The 26153-nt window shown below is 46.2% G+C and overlaps 1 protein-coding gene across 4 annotated transcripts; it reads left to right on the top strand.

Moving 5' to 3' along the window:
• Window positions 1-12164: 12164 nt before the first annotated feature.
• On the top strand, window positions 12165-16562 carry LOC136522737 (uncharacterized). Of its 4 annotated transcripts, none has more exons than XM_066516548.1 (8): window positions 12165-12342; window positions 13202-13306; window positions 14198-14317; window positions 14657-14737; window positions 15181-15638; window positions 15737-15862; window positions 15941-16067; window positions 16152-16562. In XM_066516548.1, exons 1-5 carry the CDS (start codon window positions 12248-12250, stop codon window positions 15239-15241), a joined length of 462 nt encoding a protein of 153 aa, XP_066372645.1. In that variant the 5' UTR covers window positions 12165-12247; the 3' UTR covers window positions 15242-15638; window positions 15737-15862; window positions 15941-16067; window positions 16152-16562. The 4 variants fall into 4 exon arrangements, 2 of the variants coding, with proteins under 2 accessions (XP_066372645.1, XP_066372644.1); XM_066516547.1 differs by having other exon boundaries at window positions 14171-14317; XR_010775974.1 differs by lacking the exon at window positions 12165-12342 and having other exon boundaries at window positions 12509-13306; window positions 14657-15267; window positions 15357-15638.
• Window positions 16563-26153: the final 9591 nt, after the last annotated feature.

The raw sequence follows: 26153 nt of genomic DNA, 5'->3' as shown, positions 1-26153 counted from the left end.
CCCCCGAACGAACGCGCGTCTGTGATACGAGTTCACAGACGTGTGTTGGGAACGCGAGTCTGTAGTAAAGTCGGCGGGCTCAAAAACGCGTCTGTAAGACGAGAGCGTGGTTCATGGACCCGAAAAAAACATTCAATCCGGCAGACTCCAGCACCCTCCTCACTTCGCGTCCGCGCCCCCTCGCGTCTGCATTTCGCATCCGCCCCCCTCCTCTCATCTCCTCCAAGCCTCCTCTCTCTCTCTCTCTGTCTTCCTTGGGATTAGCTAGGGTTCCTCGTCGGCGCAGCCACCGGCCTCTCCTCTGTCGGCGCAGCCACCGCCCCATCCTCTACTGCTATGCCTCCACCCCCTTCTCTCCTTTCCTCTCTCTCAGATCTATATGTTGCCGCCCTACACCGCTAGGAACCCTGAGGACGACTTCGGCGTCACCGGCGGCGGCGCGGTGGATCCAATGCCTCCCCGACGTCTGCGCTGGCGTCCCCATGGACCTAGCTCCCCGACACCCGCGCCACCCGGCCACCCCCATGGTCCTCCCTAACGCTGCCGCCCCAACCCCCAAGGGCTTCTGGACGCCTGTGCCGCCGCCGCTGAGTCTCTCCGGCACTCGTGCAGTCGTGCTGCTGCCATCGGGAGGTGCGCTCTCTCTTTTACCCTCTCAGATCTACTCTCTTCAGTGGATTAAGGGATTGGTGGGACTGGGGTTAGGGACTAGGGACTGGAGTAAGGGATTTGGTGCATTTGACTCTTCAGGAACCGGAGCATTATGCTAATGAGTGCTTGACATGGATTAATTACTTTCTTTTTTGTCAGAGCCGTTGCATCCTATCTTCATAGTTATATGTAACAATTTTTTGATTTGGTCTTTTGCATGAATTCAATCTGTAGTTATATGTGCCAGACAAAACTTAAAATTGTGGTTCTAAAACAAGCTAGTCAGTAGTTAGTTGGTATGTTGATTCCTTATAAAAAATATTGGTATGGTAGTTATGTTCAATTCTATGAATTTATTTAAGTATGCTTGTGAATTCAAGTAGACTTTACAGATTTCATGGGTTCAGTGTAATGTAAACCTGTAGGTTGCTTGTGTCACATTCTCAGTCAGATACATGCATTAGAATTGAATGGAGTCCTTGCCATATTTATTTAAGATTGATGAACCAATATCCATCGACCATGACATCAATGTTCCCTAGAGTAAATGCATCAAAAGTAGGAAGGAGTGGAGAACTTTCAATAGTTCTATTTGTTGCTTATAGTATACTGAAAGTGATCTCGTCTCTCTGGTACTTTTTCTCTCAATTGTCCACAACCTACATTCACTTAACAAGTCACTTTTTCTTAAGAATAATAATAGCTTTCAAGTTTCTCTTTGTCTGCGTAGGACAATGATTTGTTGCATGATATCTTTGACATAAAAATTGATCATTATACTGAACATGTCAACCACTGAAAATGTATGTTTTTCACAGCTTGGATGGCCTTGTTAGTCCCTCGGCTGCCCAGCGCCAGTAAGCAGCTAACTTACCGACCGACACACTCACTCACTATGGCTAGAGGTAGAAGAAGATATTGAGAACAACTCTCACACACACATTGCACAAGCATTAGCATTGGCCGGAGCTCTCCGCTATAGCTCTGAACCAGAGCTCTACGGTTTGAGTGTGGCAACTGAACTGAGTATTTCATTGTCCTTTGGATGGAATATATACAACTCTAGATGTACCTCTACCAGGTACATAGTTGTTGGCCAACTACCTACTCCTGAGTACAAGAGTACACCAACTACCTACTCCTAAGGTACAGGGTATACCAACTACCTACTCCTAAGGTACAGAGCACACCAACTACTCCTAGCAGTATAAAGCTTACCTCAACCCACTACCAAGACATGGTTGATGTAATAGCTACCAACTACTATACTATGCTACAGTTACAGGAACTGGTCGGCAGAGCTGATCAGTCCCCAACTCCCAACAGGGAGTGGTCGGCTGAGCCGACCAGTCTCCGAGCAAGGAGAAATGGGGGAGTAGCAGATTATGTCTAACAATTCTTCCCCTAATCCTGCTGCTAGCCCAATGCCTTGACCTCATTCATGCCAATCATCTTCCTCAGCTCCATAAACCGTAGGCGTCTGAGTGACTTGGTGAGGATGTCAGCGAGCTATTTGCCAGTCTCGATAAACTCGATGACAATCTGCCCTCCATCGATGCAGTCCCGGAGGAAGTGGAACTTGATATCGATGTGTTTGCTCCGGTTGTGGAGGATGGGGTTCTTGGAGAGGGCGATGGCGGGCTGGTTGTCCACCATCAAAGCTAGCGGGTGAGCTTCCTCACCGGTCAGCTCGCCTAGTAGCCAGTGTAGCCAGACAGCCTGGCACACCACCATGGCCACTGCGACGTACTCCGCCTCACACATCAACAGCGCCACGATCTTTTGCTTCAACGACTGCCAAGCAATGGGGGATGCTCCAAGGAAGACGAGCACGCCGAAGGTGCTCCATCGCCCATTAATGTCGCTCGTCATGTCTGCATCGCTGAAGATAGTGAGCTCTGGCTCACCTACCTTTGCCTTGGGGTGCCTCACTGAAGACCATGAGCTACAACCCACCCTTGCTGCCACTCTTGGGGAAGATGATCGCTTGATCGAGCATCCCCTTAATGTAGTGCAGCAACCTTTTCACTGTCGACCAGTGATCTTTGCGCAGGTCCTCCATGAAACGGCTGACGTACCCGACAGCGAACATGATGTCTAGCCGAGTATGCGTGAGGTAGCGCAGCCCATCGATGATGTTCTGGTAGCGCATCGCATCTACCTTCGCCGTCGTATTGTGCTTGGACAGCTTCAGCCGCTCTTCCATCGGAGTTGCGCACGGCTTGCACCCCGCCATGCCGCTCCGCTCCAGCAGCTTCTCCACATAGGCGCGCTAGCCCAGGGAGATGCTCTGCTTCCCCTGCCTCACCTCGATGCCAAGGTAGTAGGAGAGCACGCCAAGATCGCTCATCTTGAAAGGAGCCACCGTCTCATGCTTGGAACCTTTGATGTCCTCTGCTCGTGCTCCGGTGATGATTAAGTCATCCATGTACACGTCGACGACGAGCTCCTCCTTCCCCCATCGCCGTGTGTAGAGCGCGTGCTCTGTAGCGCAACGAGTGAACCCAAGCTCGCCCAAGGTGGCGTCGAGCTTGGCGTTCCACGCTCGAGGGGCCTGCCGCAGCCCATAGAGCGCCTTGCATAGCTTGAGCACCTTGTGCTCAGCGCCCTTGACGGCGAAGCCCGGAGCTTGCTTGACGAAGACCGTCTCCGCGAGCTCGCCATTGAGGAATGTAGACTTGATGTCGAGGTGGTGGACGCACCAGTCCTTTGCTGCTGCCATGGCCAACAGCAAGTGAACGGACTACATTCGCACCACCGAAGCAAAGACTTCCTTGAAGTCGATGCCCTCACGCTGCATGAAGCCACGGGCGACGAGCCGAGCCTTGAACTTGACAATGGCGCCACACTCGTCCTGCTTCACCTTGTAGACCCACTTCAAGCTAATCGGCTTGCAGCCCACCGGTGGATCTACCAGCTCCCATGTGCCATTGTCCTCAATGGCCTTCATCTCTTCCAACATCGCCCATCGCCAATTGGTGTCGCGTTCAGCTTTTACGAACGTCGGTGGCTCCTCGGCACTAACAAGGAGCAGCTCTAGATCGTCGATCCGCCGACTCTCCAGGCCTGTGGTCCCTATGTTGCCGACGATGTTGTCCAGCCTGCGGAACCAGACCTCCTCGCTGTCATGGAAAGCATCCACGAACACGTTGATGTCACTCGGAGGGGAGATGAACTCGATTGGAGGTCCTTGGCCTCCCTGTTCTGCCGGAGTGGTCGGCATTGCTGCCGGACCACTCGGCACCACTGCCGGAGTGGTCGGATCCACTGCTAGAGTGGTTAGCACAACTCCTGGAGTGCTCAGCACTGCTGCTGAAGTGCTCGGTGCCCCCTCAGGAGGGCTCAGCAGCGCCCCAGGTGTGCTTGACACCCTCCCGGAGTGCTTGGCACCACCCTAGGAATGCTTGGCTCTGTTGCTAGAGTGGTCGGCATCTCCTCTCCAGCATCTCCAGCACCGTGGATGACCAAGCGCTCGATAATGAAGGTGCTGATGAAGCCGCCAGCTTGCCCTGTGCTCAGACTGTCCTAGTCCCAGGCCGCCATCTCATCGAACACCACATCCCTAGAGATTACCACCTTGCCTCTCTTGGGATCATAGAGCCGATACGCCTTGGTGCCCTCCTCGTAGCCCAGGAGCACCATTAGCGTGCTCCTGTCTTCTAGCTTACTGAGGTGAGGCTTGGTGTTCTTCACATGGCCGATGCAGCCAAATGACTTGAGGAAGGACACATTCGGCTTGCATCCATGCTAAGCCTTGAACGGCGTCTTGCCCTTCAGGGCCTTGGTGGGTGCGCGGTTGAGGATGAATACCACTGTGGTCATTGCCTCTCCCTAGAACTTTGTCGGTAAGCCTTTGGCTTTCATCATGGATTGAGCCATGCCGACCACCGTCTGGTTCCGCCACTCCACCACGCCATTTTGCTATGGCGAGTATGGCGTGGTGTGGTGTTGCATCACGCCCTGATCCGTGCAGTACGCAGCGAATTCCAACGAAGTGAATTCGCTACCGCAGCTTCTTACCGCTCTCCACCTCCGCGCGCGCCTTGAACTTCTTGACCGCTTCCCTTGCCTCGGTCTTGCTAGTCAAAAGCTGTAGCCACATGTACAGGCTACAATCATCCACCTGCAAGATGAAGTACATGCGCCCGCCGGGCGTCGCCAGGCATGATTGGCTCACAGAGGTCACCGTGGACCAGCTCGAGGGCCTCTATCACACGGTACTTTGCTGTCTTTGGGAATGGTAGCCTTCTTTGCTTCCTAGCCAGGCAGCTATTACACAGCTCGCCTACATGCTCGATGTGAGGCAGCCCAATAACCATCTTCTCCAGCCGACCAAGAGCATCAAAGTTGAGATGTCCATACCAGGCATGCAACAGCCACGGCTCCTCTGTGTGCCATGCAGCCAAGTAGATGGGTTGTTCCACCTTCAGGTCGAGCAGGTATAGCTGGTTCTAGGGCCTCTTCACCTTGGCAAGAAGCCGCTACTCCCGGTCCCTGATCCTGAGGACGCCGTCCTTGATTAGTACCTCACTATCGCGCTCATCTAGCTGGCCAATGCTGATGATTCTTGAACGTAGCTATGGGGTGTAATATACTTTCGTTAGCTCGTGGTGCTCGCCGTTCTAGCACCTAAAGATGATGGTGTCATACCCTCGGATCACCATCCTTGAGCCATCACCGAACTTCACCGTGCCGGTCACATTAACGTCGAGCTCGGAGAAGGCTTCCTTGGAGCCCATCATGTGGTTGCTGGCGCCGGAGTCCAGGTACAACTGCTGCTCCAGCTCGCCGCCCACACATCTAAGGTGGACTTGGGTGCGCGGTTCATCGAGGTTGACAGCCTTCAGAGCCTTCCTAGGCCCTTCCACCGCCCCCACCTCTCCCTTATCCTTGGCCTCAACGTCGTGCAGTGCACAGAACGTCGCCATCAAGAGAGTGGCCTCATCATCAGCAGCAAACTACGCCAGATGAGCCTTAGCCTTCTTCTCCTGCTTACGATTTGGGCACTCCTTTGCCTATTGGCCCATCTTTCCACAGCGCCGATAGGCGTTGGGGTCGACCTTCTTCTTCTTCTCCAAAGAAGCCTTGCCACGGCGCTTGCCATCGCTACCACAGCTGGAAGAGGCTTCCTCGGACTTCTTCTCCTTCATCCGGGTAGCCCACTCATCTATCAGCAGTAGCTTGCCGCTGTCTCATTGTTTTGTCGCCTGCTCCAGGCGCTCGTCTACTGCCCGTAACTGACCAGTCATATCCTCAATGGTGAGGGTGGACAGGTCCAGCATCGTCTCTATGGAGAGAGCGATCTGGATGTACTTCACCGGTACAAAGTGGAGGCACTTGGAGACCGCCTCTTCTTCGTCGATGGTGGAACCGTGGCTCCTCAGCTTGCTGATGAGCAGTCTGTAGGTGGAGGGAGAAGTCCTTCATCGATTCACCATCCTTGAACTTGAGGTTGGCGTACTCCTACTTCAGCAGCTGGGCCGTGGCCTTCTTTGCGTGGTCGGAACCGACGCGCATCAGCCGCAATGGCCTCTCATGCCTCCTTAGCAGAGCTCTTCGCCCCCTAATGGCTCCCTATACTCCAGGTGGCACAGCAGCGAGGATAGCCTCCAACGCTGACATGTCGTCTTCTTCGTTGTCGGTGCCCTTATCAACAGCATTCTAGAGCCGTCGGGCTCTGAGCTTGACCTTCATGGTCACCGCCCACTCGCCATAGTTTGTGTGAGTCAGCGTCGGCCAACTAGTGCGGCTGACCTCCCGCACCATGTGCACGATGACCTCCTATCGTGCTGGGCAACCACAGTAGCGCCGCTGCTGTCGTCCATCTCCAAACCGTCCGTCATCACCAGCGGTTAGTCCGGGAACGGCGCTTGTACGGCTCCGGTACCACTTGTTAAGTCCCTCGGCTGCCCAGCGCCAGTAAGCAGCTAGCTTACCGACCGGCACACTCACTCACTATGGCTAGAGGTAGAAGAAGATATTGAGAACAGCTCTCACACTACACACACTACACAAGCACTAGCGTTGGCCAGAGCTCTACGCTATAGCTCTGAACCAGAGCTCTGTAGTCTGAGTGTGGCAACTGAACTGAGTATTCCATTGCCCTTTGGATGGAATATATACAACTCTAGCTGTACCTCTACCAGGTACATTGTTGTTGGCCAACTATCTACTCCTGAGTACAATAGTACACCAACTACCTACTCCTAAGGTACAGGGTATACCAACTACCTACTCCTAAGGTACAGAGTACACCAACTACTCCTAGCAGTACAAAGCTTACCTCAGCCTACTACCAAGACATGGCTGATGTAATAGCTACCAACTACTGTCCCTACTGTACTATGCTACAGTTACAGGAAAGAACTGGTCGGCAGAGCCGATCAGTCCCCAACTCCCAACAGGGAGTGGTCGGCCGAGCCGACCAGTCTCTGAGCAAGGAGAAATGGGGGAGCAGCAGATTATGTCTAACAAAGCCTTGCCTTCTGCTTATAATTTGTCAAATATAACATGTCAACCACTTGTGTATCCTGACATAATACTCCTAGGCGTGTTTTATATCTGGGTTCTGCTGAGCACTACTGAGCTAACCCTGTAAATGAAGATATGTTACTTACTGAAAGCCCACTACTATGGCCTCTATTTTAGATTATGCTGCAATTATAGCAACGGTAATGTGCAGACTTTGGCCTCTATTTTCTTGCAGTTTAGATTCTGGGATGCACAAACTTCTCAGAATATTAGAGTGTTGGGGGACTGGTACTCGTAGGGCCTTACAGATAAATGGTTTTTAGACTGCAGTTTTTTGTATTATGACATTCAGATACTTGTGCAACATCAAGTGAGCTAGTGTGGACCTGACCATGCATTTCTTTGATCCTGTTTAAAGAATTTGGAATTTTGTCAATTTTGGCCCTTGCATATTTCTTTGAAACATCTGTAACATGTGAAACCTGCAGTATGTAGATGCAGTTTTTATCTCATGACTCCAATTTTTGGGTATTTAGGCCTTCTGATTTTTTTTTCTGATGATGACTTCTTTTTTAGGTGGAGCCGGTGTGCCTCCTGGAACCAAACCTGAAACATGTGTTCTTCCTCCATCACATTGCAGAGCTACCATAGTAAAGTATAAACCAATCCCCTACAGACGCCGGATGAACAACGCGCGTCTGTTCAGATTGCTCTAGCTCTAAATTGCTAGCTACCTATTTGACCAGCAAATGTATTACTTCTAAAATTATTCAGTGCCCTGATTTGACCAGCAGATGCACTCCCTTTTGCAGTAGAACATTTAAAACGCAGTTGGCCTACCTGAGGAACACTATGCCAAAGGTTCTACAGGAACTCCACCTGACAGGCAACATAATTCATTGCCATGGTAAGATATCACTCTTTCTTGTCAGTCTTTTAACTAATTACAGTTTTAGCATAACAGAATGCTTGGTTCCGGACTACTGAATGTTTGGTTCCTGAGAGCAGAATATTTGGTTCATGACTATAAATAGTTGTAGCCACAATAGAATAAAATTAGGTGATATGGAGGACAAAGAGCATGAATCCTTACATGTAAAATTTTTATGTCAAACACATTACTGAAGCACTAATTGGAGAGTTATGTCAAACGCACTAGAATTAATGGAGAACTCTTGTTGCATGTAAAACTGCTTTCTAATGCCGAGTGTAAGTATCCTTATGTAGTGTTGAGATTTGGAAAATACAGATATACTTGATTTGTTCAAAGGGGAAACTAAATTGAAATTTCTGGAAAATACAGCTATACAGTTAAGATGAAAGTACAGAAATGTTCCATGATGCTTACTATTCTCGACTATATCTTGCAAAGTTAACTGCACTCCCAAGGAAATTATATCACATAAACTGTCCTTTTTAATGCATTGGTCTGAAAAAAGCATTGCAACATGATGCTAGATTGGGGATGACCAAGACACTGTTAGGTAGAAGAAGCCACCGCTTTTCCTTTAGCCTTTACTTGTGTGTAAGCTGCTGGTGGCTTCCTTCCTAACATTTTTCTCTTTCCTAGCATCACATTGAGTTGACTTATTGTTTCTCATATTGTTGGATCCATGTTTTCTATTTGCTGGGAATTATATTTGTCTTATCAATGGCAAAATTGCCCTTTAAGTGTTACATATTCACTATCTTGATCTCCTTTGTCCTCTGTTTATAGGAGCGGGCTAATAAGATACCGTAAGACCTTGAGGAGCTTGTGAAATCTTTGAATGAGCAATGCAACCGATATGGGTTAAGAGCTAAGCCAACTACTTTAGTGGAACTTCCTTTTGGTACTTTAGTAAGATCTTTAGTAGAGCTCGTTTTGGTTGTGTTTCTTGTTTATTTAAATGCATACTGTACACTGATTCCCTGTCAGCTATGAGCTAATGTAAAATACTTTAGTCAGATCTTACTTCATGTATATGAAATTGCTGATTAGCAATTGACTACTACGTATATAGTTTGATGTGTCATGTATGGTATATCTAAGACCGTGGCACTAGAGATTTTCTTTTTTTTTTTTGTTTTAGTAAATCCTTATCACAGACGCGTATTAGTTATGCGCGTCTGTGCTAAGGGCCATCACATACGCGTGTTGGCTAAGCGCGTCTGTGAGGGGCCATCACAGACGCGTGTTGACTATACCAGTCTGTCTTATAACCAATCACAGACGCGTGTTCCTGTATTACAGACACTTGTTGGTAACGCGTGTCTATACTATATGCTTATTACACATGCGCGTTATTAGAGACGCGCTGAAGCGCGTCTGTGACGTCTCTAAAGACTCATCTGTGATGTGATGTTTCTACATAGTGAAGCCTGCCAGGTACTAGTCTATCCCAACGAGATGAGGGCTGATCATACTAGCTTTCTATTTGAATTACGGTGTGCTGCAACAACGAAATTTGTTCAGTATGTATGCTTATTTTCTCTTGTTGTTACACACCGTTTTCTTTATTTGATTTGCCATGTAAGGATGGGCCGCTCAGCAAAGGAGACTCGTAACACCAGGAATTCAGAGGAGGCTCCAGGTCGCAGCAAAGATCGCTCTAGTAATTCTCCGCTGACCCGTCCCCGTCGACAGTATCGAAAGCCAGTGTTCAGGGCACCGCAGTCTAATGCTGCAGCCAATGCTTCTTAACAGGTACATTACGCACATGCAAATAGCTCGTATATAGTACTTGCCATTAGTATAATGCTTACGTGAACCTCCCGCCTTTTCCTTTTTCATTTCCAGGATGGCCATCTTGTGGATCCCACACCCTATACGCTGTACAGTGGGTTCGCTGACTATGCACCGAAAGAGAGGCCAGGGCCCAGGGGAGGTATTCTTTTGGCGCCAAGAATTAGATTTTTTCAAAGATGCAGATCCTAAAACTCAACCTTCGGGCAGCGAAGTTTCCACTACTAGCAAAGAAGACCTGAATCAGTCCATAACAAAAATTGCAGCATATTTGAAGCTTGGTCGGGGCCAACAACTGATCCTTGAACCAGCAACCGAAGTCATTAAGAGGGAAGAAAAATACAGGTCCAGGTGCCGAGTCCCAACTCCAGGCAAAGATTTGACAACTTCTCTTTACGAAGTTCCCCTCGGCATACCCAAAAGACCAAGGGAACAGTGTCTATTGCGCCACAGTGTCTATTGTGTGTCCAGTAATGGATGGCCCTGTGACCTACAAGGACCTTCCTGACCGCACTGCAACGTTGGCGCAGAAATTTATCAGGTCACCTTCTTCAAAGTGGACGCACGAGCACCCTCCACAACTCCGGCTCAGTGTCCAAATGAGCAAGAAAATATTGATATGGGCTTCAATGATGCTGGTGAACAAAGAAGATCGTGAGATCTTACAGAAAACTGGCATTTTCCGTGGAGTTTTAGCATCAATTTATCAATGTGAAGTTGATCCCTCCTTGGTGGCTGCCTTTTTGACATACTGGAATATTGATGAACATACCTTGCTGTCCAGCCAGCAGGGCGAGATAGGCTTTCCTCTGCACACGATTTCTGATGCAATGGGTATACCAATCGTCGGTCGCCTGTATGAAGAATTCATCCCACTTGAGCCAGCTATGCGTGGCCATGTTGAATCTCTCTATGCCGTTTACTAAGCCTATGCCCTGTGGACATGCATGAAGCCAGGACCAGGCTTGGTGACTATTTCCACCTGGGTGGACCACTTTCTCAACGACCGAGCTAATTCTTTCAAAGTTTCCCCGCCGGATGGTTTCGCCGATCCAGCCGATCCTCTATTCCTCTACTCCAGGAAGTAGGCTTCCGAGTTGAAGTTCGAGATGGCCGTCCTGCTGCTGTTTTGGGCAAGCAAAGACTTCCTTTCATCGTTACATATTCGCCGGTGCTCTACCGTGCCGCCTTCGTAGCAGCTTGGCTTTGTACTTACTGTATTCCCGTCAGGGCTGGGCATTACATTCGCCCAGAAGTTTTTAGTATGGCCGTAAAAATCGCAGAAGGCACTCGAGTGGCTATCGGCGTGGCGAGCTTGGCCTTCTTATTTCGCAAATTGGACTATGGAGAAGCGAAGGAATTGAAAAATACCTATCACCTACAAACATCTTACCCACTTAAGGCCTCCACCGTCGGATGTGTTTCAACTTTACATCCAACGCTTGATATAGACCTGACAGGTGGACCCAAGACGAAAAGGACGATATTTATGTGACAAAACACACTTTCCTGTTGCCGATCTCCCCCTCCAATCCGTTTTTTCTTACGCGCGCGGAAGCCTACCCGCCGCCTGTACCTCTCTCTTGCCCGCGCGTACCCACAACCAGCCCTCTGCCTCTCCCCCCGCGCACCTCCCGAATCGCCGGGACGCAGACGCCGCCTTGGCCTTTTGCCCATCGGCGAACTCGAGCGGGCGTCCGTCTCAGAGGTGCGATCCCTCCTCTCCCACCTCCCGATCCCTAATTCCCAAATGCGCCTCCTCCGTTCAACTCGTTCCGCTCGCGAATCTGGTTGCCCCCTCTCCTCCTACACGCCGCCGCGGCCGCCTCCATCCAACCCTGTTGCCATGCCGGCCACTGAGCCACGCGTGGTGCCGCACCCAGCGGGGATGAAGGCACGCCGCAGGATGGAGCCACGACTCACGTGCCGCCGCGCGCCCTTCGTCTTTGTCTCTCGCTCGCCAATATGACCACTGCGATCTTCTTCCTGGCGACCCCATGATGTCAAGCAGCTGCTCCTCCACCGCGCGTACCCGCCGGCTCACGGCAGCAAGGCCAACGGCAACGCCACCGCTGTCAGGGACAAGAGGGTCGCGTCCTTCAGTACCTTCTTCACCATCAACGATGCGCGCATCCCAGCCCGTGCGGACGGAGGTGCGCCGCCTCGCCCAGACCAGGTCTCGTCGGAGCCCACGTCCACCGGATCCGTCGAGCAGGGCCGCAGAATCCAGGTATGGTTGAGACACTCCCAAATCTTCCTATTGGATCGATTTATTTATCCCGTCTCCTTGCAGGATGCAGATCGAGAGAAGGTTTATCCGATGCCTATGAATATGGATCTAAGTTGGCATATGTGATTACTCCTTCTACCAATTAAATCCTTTGACTCGGAGCCGGAGGCATGCATCTGCTCACATCTGATGCTGGACCAGCGAAAAGATGCATCGATGCTTTTGTATTCATTACCAGACTCTATTCGTGTTCATCAATGTTCAGGTACAGTACCTGGCGCTGTATTGTCTGTTTGCATGCGTGACTACTGCACGAATTTTTAGATATGAATTAATATATGAAGCGTATTCCTAATATACATGCAAAAATACATATACCTTAATGCTAAGTTGCTTATATTAATGGTATTACACGTTCCAGGTGTTGGTCTCACCATCTGTTTTCATGGTGTACGTGCTGCATATTACATGATTTCTGGTCACCATCAGGAGTGGTTCGTGGATGTCTCTACAATGCTAGCAAGCAAAATGGCCTACTTTAATTTAAATGTTCACTAAATACTATTAGCTTCTTGTCATATACTGGCCGACCGTAAATACTAATATATTTTTTTGAGTATATGCACATACTCTCCTAGATAGAGCATGTGTTCATACTCTGCCGCCATATATACCAGCTATATAACCTTGTATTGTATATGTATCAATGCACCTCTGAGTATGTGTACCGTGTACGTACTCTGGTACTCATACTAATGTCTAATATATACGTGCTCCTAGAGTCAACATGTATGTACTCATACTCCCTATAAACATGTATGGTTTCATACTCCTTATAAACATATGATGCTACGGCGATCGGGAAACCAGGCTCTCGGTGTTCCCGGTGCGATCACGGATCTTTGGTGGCCACCGGCAGGCGGTAGTGCAGCACCGTGCTGGCGTGTGTGGCAGACCGCAGGCGCAGGCGGCTGCTGGCTGCATCATCGCGGCCAGGCACTCGCATGCAAGCACATTTGTTCTTCGTTGATATTTGATAATTTTGATTATGGTTTCAAAACAGCAGCTCTGTTGGAGGCATACCAACAGAATACCATCTATCCATATCTTGAGATATGCTACAGTTACGCAGATGCAAATAGTTATGGAGGAGGCATGAAGCAAGAAATATTTATCAGAAAGTTGTCAGCATCTGGACCAGTAGGATTCTTGTGTCACCCGTCTGAGAGGTAAACCACTACTATTTTTTCCTTATTTTGTCATATCAATATGATGCACACATTATTTTAGCAAATTATGGACTAGGCATAACATTTCTAGAAAGGGCAATAAAAATTAGCAGCAAGGACTGGAGCTTTATTCTATGCTGCATGGCCACTCATTAGTTTTCTTCTAGATGCCGCAAAATTACATTATTTACTGAAAAGGAAAGAGCTTTCCTATGTCTGTGGCAAAATATTTTTTGAATGGTTGCTGAGGTTATTGGAGTGGGACCTGTTTGTTTTCCAATATTATAGTTATTTTTTCAATTCTTCTTCTGTAAAGTAAAGATCTTTCCTGTGTCTCTGGCAAAAAATTGTATCTAGCCTGTTGTTTGAGTGGGTGCTCAGGTGATTGGAGTTGGACCTGTTTGTTTTTAGATATTATAGTAATTTTTTCAATTTTCTTCTTCATTTGCAGTGCAATTTAAAGGCAAAATTTCTCTCCTTATTAAGCTCACAAAAAATGGTGCTCATTTTTTTGATAACTAGAAAACGGTGCTCATTGAAACCAGAGAGAATTTGAAAGAAGAGTAGCTATGATGGGTGGAGGGAATTTCGTTGTTCCTGCACATTGCTAAAACTTTTAAGGTAGCAAGTAAACATTTAGTTTCTTTGATTAACCTGGTTGTCTATTACAGTTATAACAGTAGCTTTACAACAGTCAATAATAATGATTGACAAACGCATATGACAATTCTTATTTTGTGTTTTATGATTCAAATCCCACATGTGATTCATTTGTAATGCTATGCTCTTTCCTATGATTCTTCACCTGATAAATTTCTAAACGCCAAGTAGTTAAACATTATTTGATTTATCACTTTCGGGAAGCCAATTTTGCTCCCCTTTTTATCCCAGGTTAACAATGCTATTGAAATGTTTGAAAGAATGGCGCATCATGGTGCCTGCGGTTGCGAGAAGAACACAAGAGACGGTGCCGACATCATGGTCGCTCTACCGCATGACTTCTTCAAAGAGGTGAGCTTCTTTGAAACAAAAAGAAATAGAAGGCAAAACTGTTTTTTTACTAATATTCAAGGTGCACGCTTAATGTTCACTATCTTCAAGGTGCTTCCCTTTTTTGACTAGAAAAAATTTGATTTCATTAGGTTCAGGGCTGAAAAGGACCAGGGAGTCCCCACTAAGCACAATTTTGAGAATAGAATTTTGGCAAGAATTTTAATTTTCTATTGGGATAACAAAATATTGCCTTCGATTTGCTCTTAACAATTGTAAATGTGTAGCCAAATGACATTTTGGTTGGCTTATGTTTATATGAATAATTCTTATTCGAAGTTGTATTTCTTCATATTACAGGAGCAAATATACAATAACGGCAAGGACAGTAGAACTGGCGCTCCACTGGCACTTCAACATAGTTCCAAATGATCAAAAAATGTTGGTTTCAAATAAACGTGGAAATACTAGGATAAGATGATAACTGCAAGCAAGCTAGAAAATGGCAAATAAAAACGATAGATGTTTTCTAGGCACGTGCGTGCCGCACGTGTATCTTGATATGTCATGCAAGCATATGTTGACACATGCAGATTTTGCATTCTGAAACATGTTTTTTGTTTGAACATTACAGCACTCAGGTTTTATATTTATTGGTTAACAAATTCCCTTTCTATGCACAACGAAAAAAAAATTACCATCAAGAGTGCTTAGACTCAATAAGTATACTGGAGGAAAAGTAAGAAGTACACTGACAATCATCTAAGAAACAAGTATGCCTAATTCACCTTTACAAATTAATTAATCTTATGCTATTTTTCTTGAATTTTGGGAAAGAATTTACCATCACTTTTTTTATGTAAATTCTATGATTTCCATTTTAGGTGCCAGTGGAGTCTGCGATATTTCAGGTTATGTTTGAGTTTTGAGGTTGTGATCTTGTGAAATTGGGAATGGCATAGCGTGCAACGGTTAGGTGCTTCCAGTTCCAGCCAAATGTTCTAATAGGCAAAGAACAAACATAAATTGCTGATCATTTGATGGTAAACTGTCTTCTCAGGCTCAGTGATCAATTATAAGGTTACAGGATGTAGTCCTATGTATGCAAGGAACTGGGCAGAGATATTATTTACCTATCTCCGATGCGTATTACCTAGAGGGTCATCGCGGGCTACGATGTACCAGACACTCATCATAGGTTGGTGAAGTTCAGCCCAATGGAGAGAGTGCAAGCCCGGATAATAATGCGTGGAGACTTGAAGTATAACGCGGAAATGTACATCTACAGAGCCATGAAAAAGGTCAAGGGAAATGGGTGTGTCCTTGCAGCCCACCAGCTCGGGTAAGTCAAAAGGATACTTGCAACATATTACTTACTACTGGGATCACCACTTTTCATATTTAATTTAAGACTTGAAATTCGTACTTTGAATGGTGCAGCTTGGTCATCATGGGCCACTGGATTGTATTTATAATCTGTGCTCAGGATGGAAGGGCCTGTATATTCGACTCCTTGAGGGTGACAAACAAAGAAGGGTACAAGGATTTTTAAAGCATATTGCGATAGTAAGTGACGGTACTTATTCTTTTATACACTTAATGTACATGTTAAATTTCTTGTTGACACTAGTGGTTTTCATATAGTGCTTACAAGAAGTATGTGCAAGACCCCGAGTAATATGATCGAAGATATTAGAAGAAGAAGAAGAAGAAGAAGAAGAAGAAGAAGAAGAAGAATGGCACAAAACTGAAACTAAGGCGACAATTCCCGGTACGTATCAAAAGTCGTATGTCATGATACATCATGCATGCTCTCCATATGTTCTAATGATTGTGTATTATATATATTGTGCAGTATGCCAAACAACCTCCTGCAAGCATATTATGTGGATACTACTCTGGCGAGTACCTAAGGGCGTGCGGCAATTTCAGCCATAGCTAGCGGCAGCTCAAGAAATCACAAGAATGGTGGCAAAAGGAAAAGGTCGACGATAAGAACATCACTCAAATAGTAGCGGACATATGTAAATTTGTCATGGACGAATGCATGCATGTTGGGAGAACGTTCTTCAACAAGGAGAGCGAGATGGCAATGGAGGAGAAGTACAAGAAGATCATAAACTGGAGAACCATGATAGACATGACGGATTACAAGTTGGTGGACCTCTTTTGATCCTTAGTTTGATATGTATGAATGTGATTATGTTTGTGGTAAGATAATGACGACATGCATGTAATGTTTAAAACTTAATGTGGTTCGTCGAATGATAAGGACGACACATGAATGAATATGTAATATATGTTTGTCCTCTATATGCATATTTTCTGTTTTATCTGTGTTTTGAAATTCAAATTCGAATTGAATTGAATTCGAAAAAGTATTTTTTTAATTTGCAAAATAATTAATGGAGGTGGGCAAATAATAACAGCCGCCTCCGTTAATAGTTTAACGAAGGCGGACGGCTTAAGTCACCCGCCTCGGTTAAATGTTTAATGGAGACAGGCGGTTTAGAGAGACCGCCTCGGTTAATAAGTATTAATCGAGGCGGTTGCGTTAGGGCAATCGCCTCAATTAATCTATTAACCGAGGTGGTTGGGCCAACCGCCTCCGTTAAGGCCGGATTAACCGTGATCTTTTGGCGGAGGCGGATCATTTGTCTGTTAATCTTTTTTGCCCGCTTCGGTTAAAATTACAGTAGTAGTGTCCTCTAGCGAAGGATCGACCGAACCTAGTGCTTGGGAAGTTCTATCGAACCTTCGGATAGATGCCTTGGTGTCTTGAGGTCAGGATCATCGTGTGGAGGCAGTGGAGAACGCGCTTGCCAAACCCTATCACTATGTTGTATGTTGATCTTCCTTTGCATTCATGCAGGAATTGACGGTCAGAATTTGGAGTTAAGGGCTGCCAACACCTGTTTGGATCCAAGCCAACTAATTATTAGTCTGCTCATCAAAAATTATATATCGTTCTAGAATTTTTAGATAGTTTTTCCTGTGTTGATAGGATTGTAGCATATGTTGCATAACTCTTTTGGTTTTGAGATAGCAACATTTAGCAAGACTGATGCACAGCTAGATATATATCTTGCATAGGTTTTGATAAGTAGTTTTACTTGCCTTATTCACTTCTTGTTAGGTATCACAGTCCCATTCAGTATCACTTAGTGTCGCATATTATGTACAAGTTTGGTTACGCTAGGACTATAATCTTTTATCACCATAAATATGTGAGGAGCGCTGCAGTTGTTATCACGATCAGATAGTCACTAGGCTCTTGAGATGGCCTCATGATGTTGTGTCAGGACCTTGGAGCTGCCGGTGTTGCTGGGAGGACCGCCCGTAGTCATGCCCTGGGACATAGGCTTCGAATAAATCTCATTAACAAATTTCGTGTTTATGGTGTCATCCATGATCTTTCAAGTTCGTCTGGAAATAATCCATCAATGCTTCCACTTGTGGAGATGAACAGATAGCATGCTATAGTGGAGGCTAATTTCTAACATACTTGATGCTAGAGGCATACGGCCACGTGTTCATATGTGAACAGTGCTATAGAGTGAGTGGTCCCTATACACCTTCAACTGTAGCCATGCGTCTCTGACACTGGACTCCAGGTGCTATATGTAAACTTTTTTTGGTATGCAGTAGTAGGTCATGGGGGCCAGGCATAAATTGGATCTTAGTGATGACACAACATTGTGGTATACTCGGTATAGTATTATAATACAACGACTTATCTATACATCCATACACGCTGATTATCTTGATAGCATACAGCAATACAAGCGATCTACTGGCACCGAAGGGCATATTTGGGTACACTACGTAAAATTAACCAGCTAACAATTAGCTTGTATGAGTTAGCTAGATGTCCACCTAACAATTAGGTAGTTTATTAGCTGAACCTGTTTGGATCCATCCTAGCTAAATATTAGTCCGTATGTTAGAAATGTTTAAGTCATTCCGGTATTTTTACATACATAGTTTTTCCAATGCATATAGACTTAGTGTAGGTTTATGTACATTACAAAAGATATGTATATAGAAAGGTCAGAATGACTTTCAATTTCGAATGTAGGGAGTAGCAATTAACTATTAGCCCCATGGATCAAACATGCTCTAACTTGGTATCTATAATTGTACAGTTCTATGGAAAACTAAATAACATAGTGTGCCTGGCAACCAAATATCCATTATTGCTGTTGCCTGTACATCCTTTTGAGTATGAATTTTATATTTACCGCCATTTGTGACAGACGGTGCTCCCAGTGTGTGGCAGAGACAACAATGGTGTCCATGGCGAGACCTAGGAAATATGAATGGAAATTGTAGTTCTTTATGTTACATGTGTTCTTTGCTCTACAGATGGCCATTCCTACGTATAACGTCGTGTTAGGTGACTGAAGTTGAAAAGACAGAACGTGGGTTTTCAGTGCTGCAGCCAGAATGTGAAACCAGACAGAATTTGAAAAAAGATTATCTGGGCCTAGACCTGGAGTGAGCATGAGCACTTGAGCAGTGGGCATCGTTTCTGTTTCCATGTGCGGATGACTGCAACGGTGCAACCGATGGGCGGCGTGTTCTCGTGAGGGCGCAGTGATGCGTTGCCTATGTGGATAAATGCTGCATGGATATGATACGCTGCCCAGCCGATTCAGCAATGCGACAAAATACTCGTAGTCACATGATTTACATTCATCCAAGAAGTAAGAGTCGCTAATCTCTGGACACGACTGAATTCAACTAACGTACATGCTGGTAGCTGTTAGGTATGTTCATGATGCGAATGGTGCTCGTCACTTCTGCATCATATCTGATCGCCCGGCCCTGACCATGTGTATTCAGCTGTTTCTCAGAATGGCAATTGAGCTCTTTAAAAACTTCACGTCTAGTCAAAAATCTTGCGCGAAGGCCTGATAACATTTATCATGGCGTACGTCTTGGTTGTCCACACCGCCACCGCTACACGATGACTGGAGGAGGGTGAGATCACAGACGAACGAGAGAGACTCGACGATCAGATGGGGACACATACTCATTGAATTCTCTGTGCCCAAAAGTTTTCAGCACATAAAAAGACTAGTTTAGATTCTAATTTTAGGGAGAAGGTAACAACCTAATATTTTCTATGCCCGGGTTTGTAGTTATTCTACATTAATTCTAAAGTGTTTGAGCTCACTCACCAGTAAGCATAACCGAAGAGAGTACAACCATGCTACTTGAGGAAAGGATTTAAGCCCCCGAATCTATATTTAGGAATTTAAAAAAAATATTTACAGTGCAGCAGAACTTGGAAATGCATAACAAATTACAGAAAAATACTAAAATAACATAGCGAATTTTGTTTCACTTGTACTGTTATGATATACTGTACCACTTAAAAACGATAGATCACCAAGCATAGTATTTATAATTACTAGCAAACTTGGCCGTGTGTCAATACCAGAAATAAAAAAAATCTTTCCAATGATCATGGAAAAAGTGGACCGTGAATGCTACATATAAGTTTTCGTGCATTATTTGTTAATTAATTAGCATGCCCATGTGCCTAAGGGTTACAATTTTTTAATTGACATGATATATGAATTATTTATAATGGTTATGAGATACCCATTATTTAAGTTAATGTTGGCAACCTATTCATAGTGTTCGCTTGTTCGATAAGCCGCTTGTGCTAGTTTGTAGCTGATTTGTTGTTAGAGAAAAATAATGTACCATAGCTAATAAGCCCCGGCTGAAACATACAAGCGAACAGGCTGATTAACAACACTACCACGAAAACAATTTTCCAAGTCGGGCGGGTTGTGAAGGCAATACCGTCTTGTGGAGATAATTTTCCCCAGTCCTCTTGTGGATTTGGATGTAAATTATCTTTTTTTAATTCATGTATAGCGTGCAGTGTCATCTATCTAAATACAATGACGCATCGAGGGGGCGAGGGGGTGCTCCTCTATATATTGTGGCATCGTTTATCAGTAACATAAGCCACTCGCATTCAAGCACTCCCACGCTTTAGAGAAATAAAGGAGCGGGTGGCAACGATGGATAGCCATCCGTTTCTTAGTCTAACCCGGAATGAGACGATCGTGATCTTCGTGGTAGTAGCTGGCGCCTTCGTGGCTCTACTAGTCCCGTTGCTTGCTTTGTTGTGACGCCGCTAGAAAACCATGCCATCCATCAGCAGCGCCCAATCCAACATCGTCGCCAGAGGCAGCAGCTCCAGCAAGAGCGGATGGACCACATCCGATGACCACGTCGCCACTCCTCCTTCTGACACCATCATAGAGGTTCCGGCGGTGGCCCAAGGGCATCACCGCAGTCAGTGGCAGATGTAGAACATGATTGAAGGGGGGCTAGTCTCTTCTTCTTCCTCTCTCTCCATTTTCTTCTTTCCTCCACCTCTTCTTCTCGCTCACCCTACCCATATTTCTATTGATGCACCAGCTGTAGGGGGGCTGGAGCCCCCCGTCCCACCTGCCCCCTGTAGATCCGCCCCTGACCGCAGTGATGGTGCTTCCACCAGCGTTGACAGGGACACGAGCCCTTCTTCCACACCTTCAACCAGTACCATGGTCAGCGCCCGCGCAGAGTTTATCTGATTGGTCTAAGTACGTATCCGTGGTTGCTATCTCTATTTTGCTGTGACAATCTTAAAAGGGGTACTGATGCATGGGCCGGCCTGTATCTTTTTTTTTAAAATATCAACGTGTACAACTCATTATAAATAAATCATCTCTATTATTTCTATTATTTTGCTATTGTTGTAACTGTTTACCCGATCGAGAGAAAAAAATAGTAATATCTGCTAGTTTGTAGCTGATTTGTTGTGAGAGAAAAACACTGTACCATGGCTAATAAGCCCCGGCTGAAACGAACAAGCGAATAGGCAGATTAACAACACTACCATGAAAACAATTTCCCCAGTCGGGCGGGTTGTGAAGGCAATACCGTCTTGTGGAGATCATTTTCCCCGGTCCTCTTGTGGATTTGGATGTAAATTATCTTTTTTTTAATTCATGTATAGCGTGCAGTGTCATCTATCTAAATACAATGACGCATCGAGGGGGCGAGGGGGTGCTCCTCTATATATTGTGGCATCGTTTATCAGTAACATAAGCCACTCACATTCAGGCACTCCCACGCTTTAGAGAACTGAAGGAGCGTGAGGCAACGATGGATAGCCATCCGTTTCTTAGTCTAACCCGGAATGAGACGATCGTGATCATCGTGGTAGTAGCTGGTGCCTTCGTGGCTCTACTAGTCCTGTTGCTTGCTTTGTTGTGACGCCGCTAGAAAACCGTGCCATCCGTCATCAGCGCCTAATCCAACATCGTCGCCAGAGGCAACAGCTCCAACAAGAGCGGATGGACCATATCCGATGACCACGTCGCCACTCCTCCTTCTAACACCATCATAGAGGTTCCGGTGGTGGCCCAAGGGCATCACCGCAGTCAATGGCGGATGCAAAACAGGATTGAAGGGGGGCTGGTCTTTTCTTCTTCCTCTCTCTCTCCATTTTCTTCTTTCCTCCACCTCTTCTTATCGTTCACCCTACCCATATTTCCATTGATGCACCAGCTGTAGGGGGGCTGGAGCCCCCCTATAGATCTGCCCCTGACTACAGTGATGGTGCTTCCACCAGCGTTGACAAGGACACAAGCCCTTATTCCACACCTTCTACCAATACCATGGTCAGCGCCCGCGCAGAGTTTATCTTATTGGTCTAAGTACGTATCCGTGGTTGCTATCTCTATTTTGCTGTGACAATCTTAAAAGGGGTACTGATGCATGGGTTGGCCTGTATCTTTTTTTAAATATCAACATGTACAACTCATTATAAATAAATCATCTCTATTATTTTTATTATTTTGCTGTTGTTGTAACTGTTTACCCGATCGAGAGAAAAAATAGTAATATCTACTGGTTTGTAGCTGATTTGTTGTGAGAGAAAAACATTGTACCATGGCTAATAAGCCCCGGCTGAAACGAACAAGCGAATAGGCTGATTAACGATACTACCACGAAAACAATTTCCCCAGTTGGGCGGGTTGTGAAGGCAATACTGTCTTGTGGAGATCATTTTCCCTAGTCCTCTTATGGATTTGAATGTAAATTCTTATTTTTTAATTCATGTATAGCGTGCTGTGTCATCTATCTAAATACAATGACGCATCGAGGGGGCGAGGGGGTGCTCCTCTATATATTGTGGCATCGTTTATCAGTAACATAAGCCACTCGCATTCAGGCACTCCCACGCTTTAGAGAACTGAAGGAGCGGGAGGCAACGATGGATAGCCATCCGTTTCTTAGTCTAACCCGGAATGAGACGATCGTGATCATCGTGGTAGTAGTTGGTGCCTTCGTGGCTCTACTAGTCCTGTTGCTTGCTTTGTTGTGACGCCGCCAGAAAACCGTGCCATCCGTCAGCAGCGCCTAATCCAACATCGTCGCCAGAAGCAACAGCTCCAACAAGAGCGGATGGACCATATCCGATGACCACGTCGCCACTCCTTCTAACACCAACATAGAGGTTCCGGCGATGGCCCAAGGGCATCACCACAGTCAGTGGTGGATGCAAAACAGGATTGAAGGGGGGCTGGTCTCTTCTTCTTCCTCTCTCTCCATTTTCTTCTTTCCTCCACCTCTTCTTCTCGCTCACCCTACCCATATTTCCATTGATGCACCAGCTGTAGGGGGGCTGGAGCCCCCCTATAGATCCACCCCTGACCGCAGTGATGGTGCTTCCACCAGCGTTGACAGGGACACAAGCCCTTCTTCCACACCTTCTACCAGTACCATGGTCAGCGCCCGCGTAGAGTTTATCTTATTGGTCTAAGTACGTATCCGTGGTTGCTATCTCTATTTTGCTGTGACAATCTTAAAAGGGGTACTGATGCATGGGCCGGCCTGTATCTTTTTTTTTTTAAATATCAACGTGTACAACTCATTATAAATAAATCATCTCTATTATTTCTATTATTTTGCTATTGTTGTAACTGTTTACCCGATCGAGAGAAAAAAATAGTAATATCTGCTGGTTTGTAGCTGATTTGTTGTGAGAGAAAAACACTGTACCATGGCTAATAAGCCTCGGCTAAAACGAACAAGCGAATAGGCAGATTAACAACACAACCATGAAAACAATTTCCCCAGTCGGGCGGGTTGTGAAGGCAATACCGTCTTGTGGAGATCATTTTCCCCGGTCCTCTTGTGGATTTGGATGTAAATTATCTTTTTTTAATTCATGTATAGAGTGCAGTGTCATCTATCTAAATACAATGACGCATCGAGGGGGCGAGGGGGTGCTCCTCTATATATTGTGGCATCGTTTATCAGTAACATAAGCCACTCACATTCAGGCACTCCCACGCTTTAGAGAACTGAAGGAGCGTGAGGCAACGATGGATAGCCATCCGTTTCTTAGTCTAACCCGGAATGAGACGATCGTGATCATCATGGTAGTAGCTGGTGCCTTCGTGGCTCTACTAGTCCTGTTGCTTGCTTTGTTGTGACGCCGCCAGAAAACCGTGCCATCCGTCATCAGCGCCTAATCCAACGTCGTCGCCAGAGGCAACAGCTCCAACAAGAGCGGATGGACCATATCCGATGACCACGTCGCCACTCCTCCTTCTAACACCATCATAGAGGTTCCGGCGGTGGCCCAAGGGCATCACCGCAGTCAATGGCGGATGCAGAACAGGATTGAAGGGGGGCTGGTCTCTTCTTCTTCCTCTCTCTCTCCATTTTCTTCTTTCCTCCACCTCTTCTTCTCGCTCACCCTACCCATATTTCCATTGATGCACCAGCTGTAGGGGGGCTGGAGCCCCCCTATAGATCCGCCCCTGACTGCAGTGATGGTGCTTCCACCGGCGTTGATAAGGACACAAGCCCTTCTTCCACACCTTCTACCAATACCATGGTCAGCGCCCGCGCAGAGTTTATCTTATTGGTCTAAGTACGTATCCGTGGTTGCTATCTCTATTTTGCTGTGACAATCTTAAAAGGGGTACTGATGCATGGGTTGGCCTGTATCTTTTTTTTAAATATCAACATGTACAACTCATTATAAATAAATCATCTCTATTATTTTTATTATTTTGCTGTTGTTGTAACTGTTTACCCGATCGAGAGAAAAAATAGTAATATCTACTGGTTTGTAGCTGATTTCTTGTGAGAGAAAAACATTGTACCATGGCTAATAAGCCCCGGCTGAAACGAACAAGCGAATAGGCTGATTAACGATACTACCACGAAAACAATTTCCCCAGTTGGGCGGGTTGTGAAGGCAATACCGTCTTGTGGAGATCATTTTCCCTAGTCCTCTTATGGATTTGGATGTAAATTATTATTTTTTAATTCATGTATAGCGTGCAGTGTCATCTATCTAAATACAATGACGCATCGAGGGGGCCAGGGGGTGCTCCTCTATATATTGTGGCATCGTTTATCAGTAACATAAGCCACTCGCATTCAGGCACTCCCACGCTTTAGAGAACTGAAGGAGCGGGAGGCAATGATGGATAGCCATCCGTTTCTTAGTCTAACCCGGAATGAGACGATCGTGATCATCGTGGTAGTAGCTGGTGCCTTCGTGGCTCTACTAGTCCTGTTGCTTGCTGCTATAGGGGGGCTGGAGCCCCCCAGCTATAGGGGGGTAGGAGCCCCCTGTCCCCCCTGCCCCCTGTAGATCCGCCCCAGACCGCAGTGATGGTGCTTCCACCAACATTGACAGGGACGCGAGCCCTTCTTCCACACCTTCTACCAGTACCATGGTCAGCACCCGCGCAGAGTTTATCTGATTGGTCTAAGTACATATCCATGGCTGCTATCTCTATTTTGCTGTGACAATCTTGAAAGGGGTACTGATGCATGGGCCGACCTGTATCTTTTTTTAAAATATTGACATGTACAACTCATTATAAATAAATCATCTCTATTATTCTATTATTTTGCTGTTGTTGTAACTGTTTACCCGATCAAGAGAAAAAATAGTAATATCTGCTGGTTTGTAGCTAATTTGTTGTGAGAGAAAAAACTGTACCATGGCTAATAAGCCTAGGCTGAAATGAATAAGCGAACAGGCTGATTAACAACACTACCACAAAAACAATTTCCCCAGTCGGGCGGGTTGTGAAGGCAATACCGTCTTGTGGAGATCATTTTCCCCAGTCCTCTTATGGATTTGGATGTAAATTATCTTTTTTTTATTCATGTATAGCGTGCAATGTCATCTATCTAAATACAATGATGCATTGAGGAGGCGAGGGGGTGCTCCTCTATATATTGTGGCATCATTTATTAGTAACATAAGAAACTCGCATTCAGGCACTCCCACGCTTTAGAGAACTGAAGGAGTGGGAGGCAACGATGGATAGCCATTCCTTTCTTAGTCTAACCTAGAATGAGACGATCGTGATCATCGTGGTAGTAGCTGGCACCTTCGTGGCTCTACTAGTCCTGTTGCTTGCTTTGTTGTGATGCCGCCAGAAAACCGTGCCATCCGTCAGCAGCGCCCAATCCAACATAGTCACCAGCGGCAGTAGCTCCAGCAAGAGCAGATGGACCACATCCGATGACCACGTCGCCACTCCTTCTGACACCATCATAGAGGTTCCGGCGGTGGCCCAAGTGCATCACCGCAGTCAGTGGTGGATGCAGAACAGGATTGAAGGGGGGCTGGTCTCTTCTTCTTCCTCTCTCTCTCTCTCTCTCCATTTTCTTCTTTCCTCCACCTCTTCTTGTCGCTCACCATACCCATATTTCCATTGATGCACCAGCTGTAGGGGGGCTGGAGCCCCCCATCCCCCCTGCCCCCCTGTAGATCCACCCCTGACCGCAGTGAAGGTGCTTCCACCAA

This window comes from Miscanthus floridulus, chromosome 18 (assembly GCF_019320115.1).
Source record: "Miscanthus floridulus cultivar M001 chromosome 18, ASM1932011v1, whole genome shotgun sequence".
Taxonomy (NCBI): domain Eukaryota; kingdom Viridiplantae; phylum Streptophyta; class Magnoliopsida; order Poales; family Poaceae; genus Miscanthus; species Miscanthus floridulus.
The sequence above is the reverse complement of the archived record's forward strand: the minus strand, read 5'-3'. Positions and strand labels throughout refer to the sequence as shown.

Coding starts and splice junctions, on each gene's coding strand:
- LOC136522737 (XM_066516547.1), top strand. CDS start 12,248: ATGCATCTGCTCACATCTGATGCTGGACCAGCGAAAAGATGCATCGAT. Junction 12,343..13,201: donor TCGTGTTCATCAATGTTCAG/GTACAGTACCTG, acceptor GATATGCTACAG/TTACGCAGATGCAAATAGTT. Junction 14,318..14,656: donor CGCATGACTTCTTCAAAGAG/GTGAGCTTCTTT, acceptor TTCATATTACAG/GAGCAAATATACAATAACGG.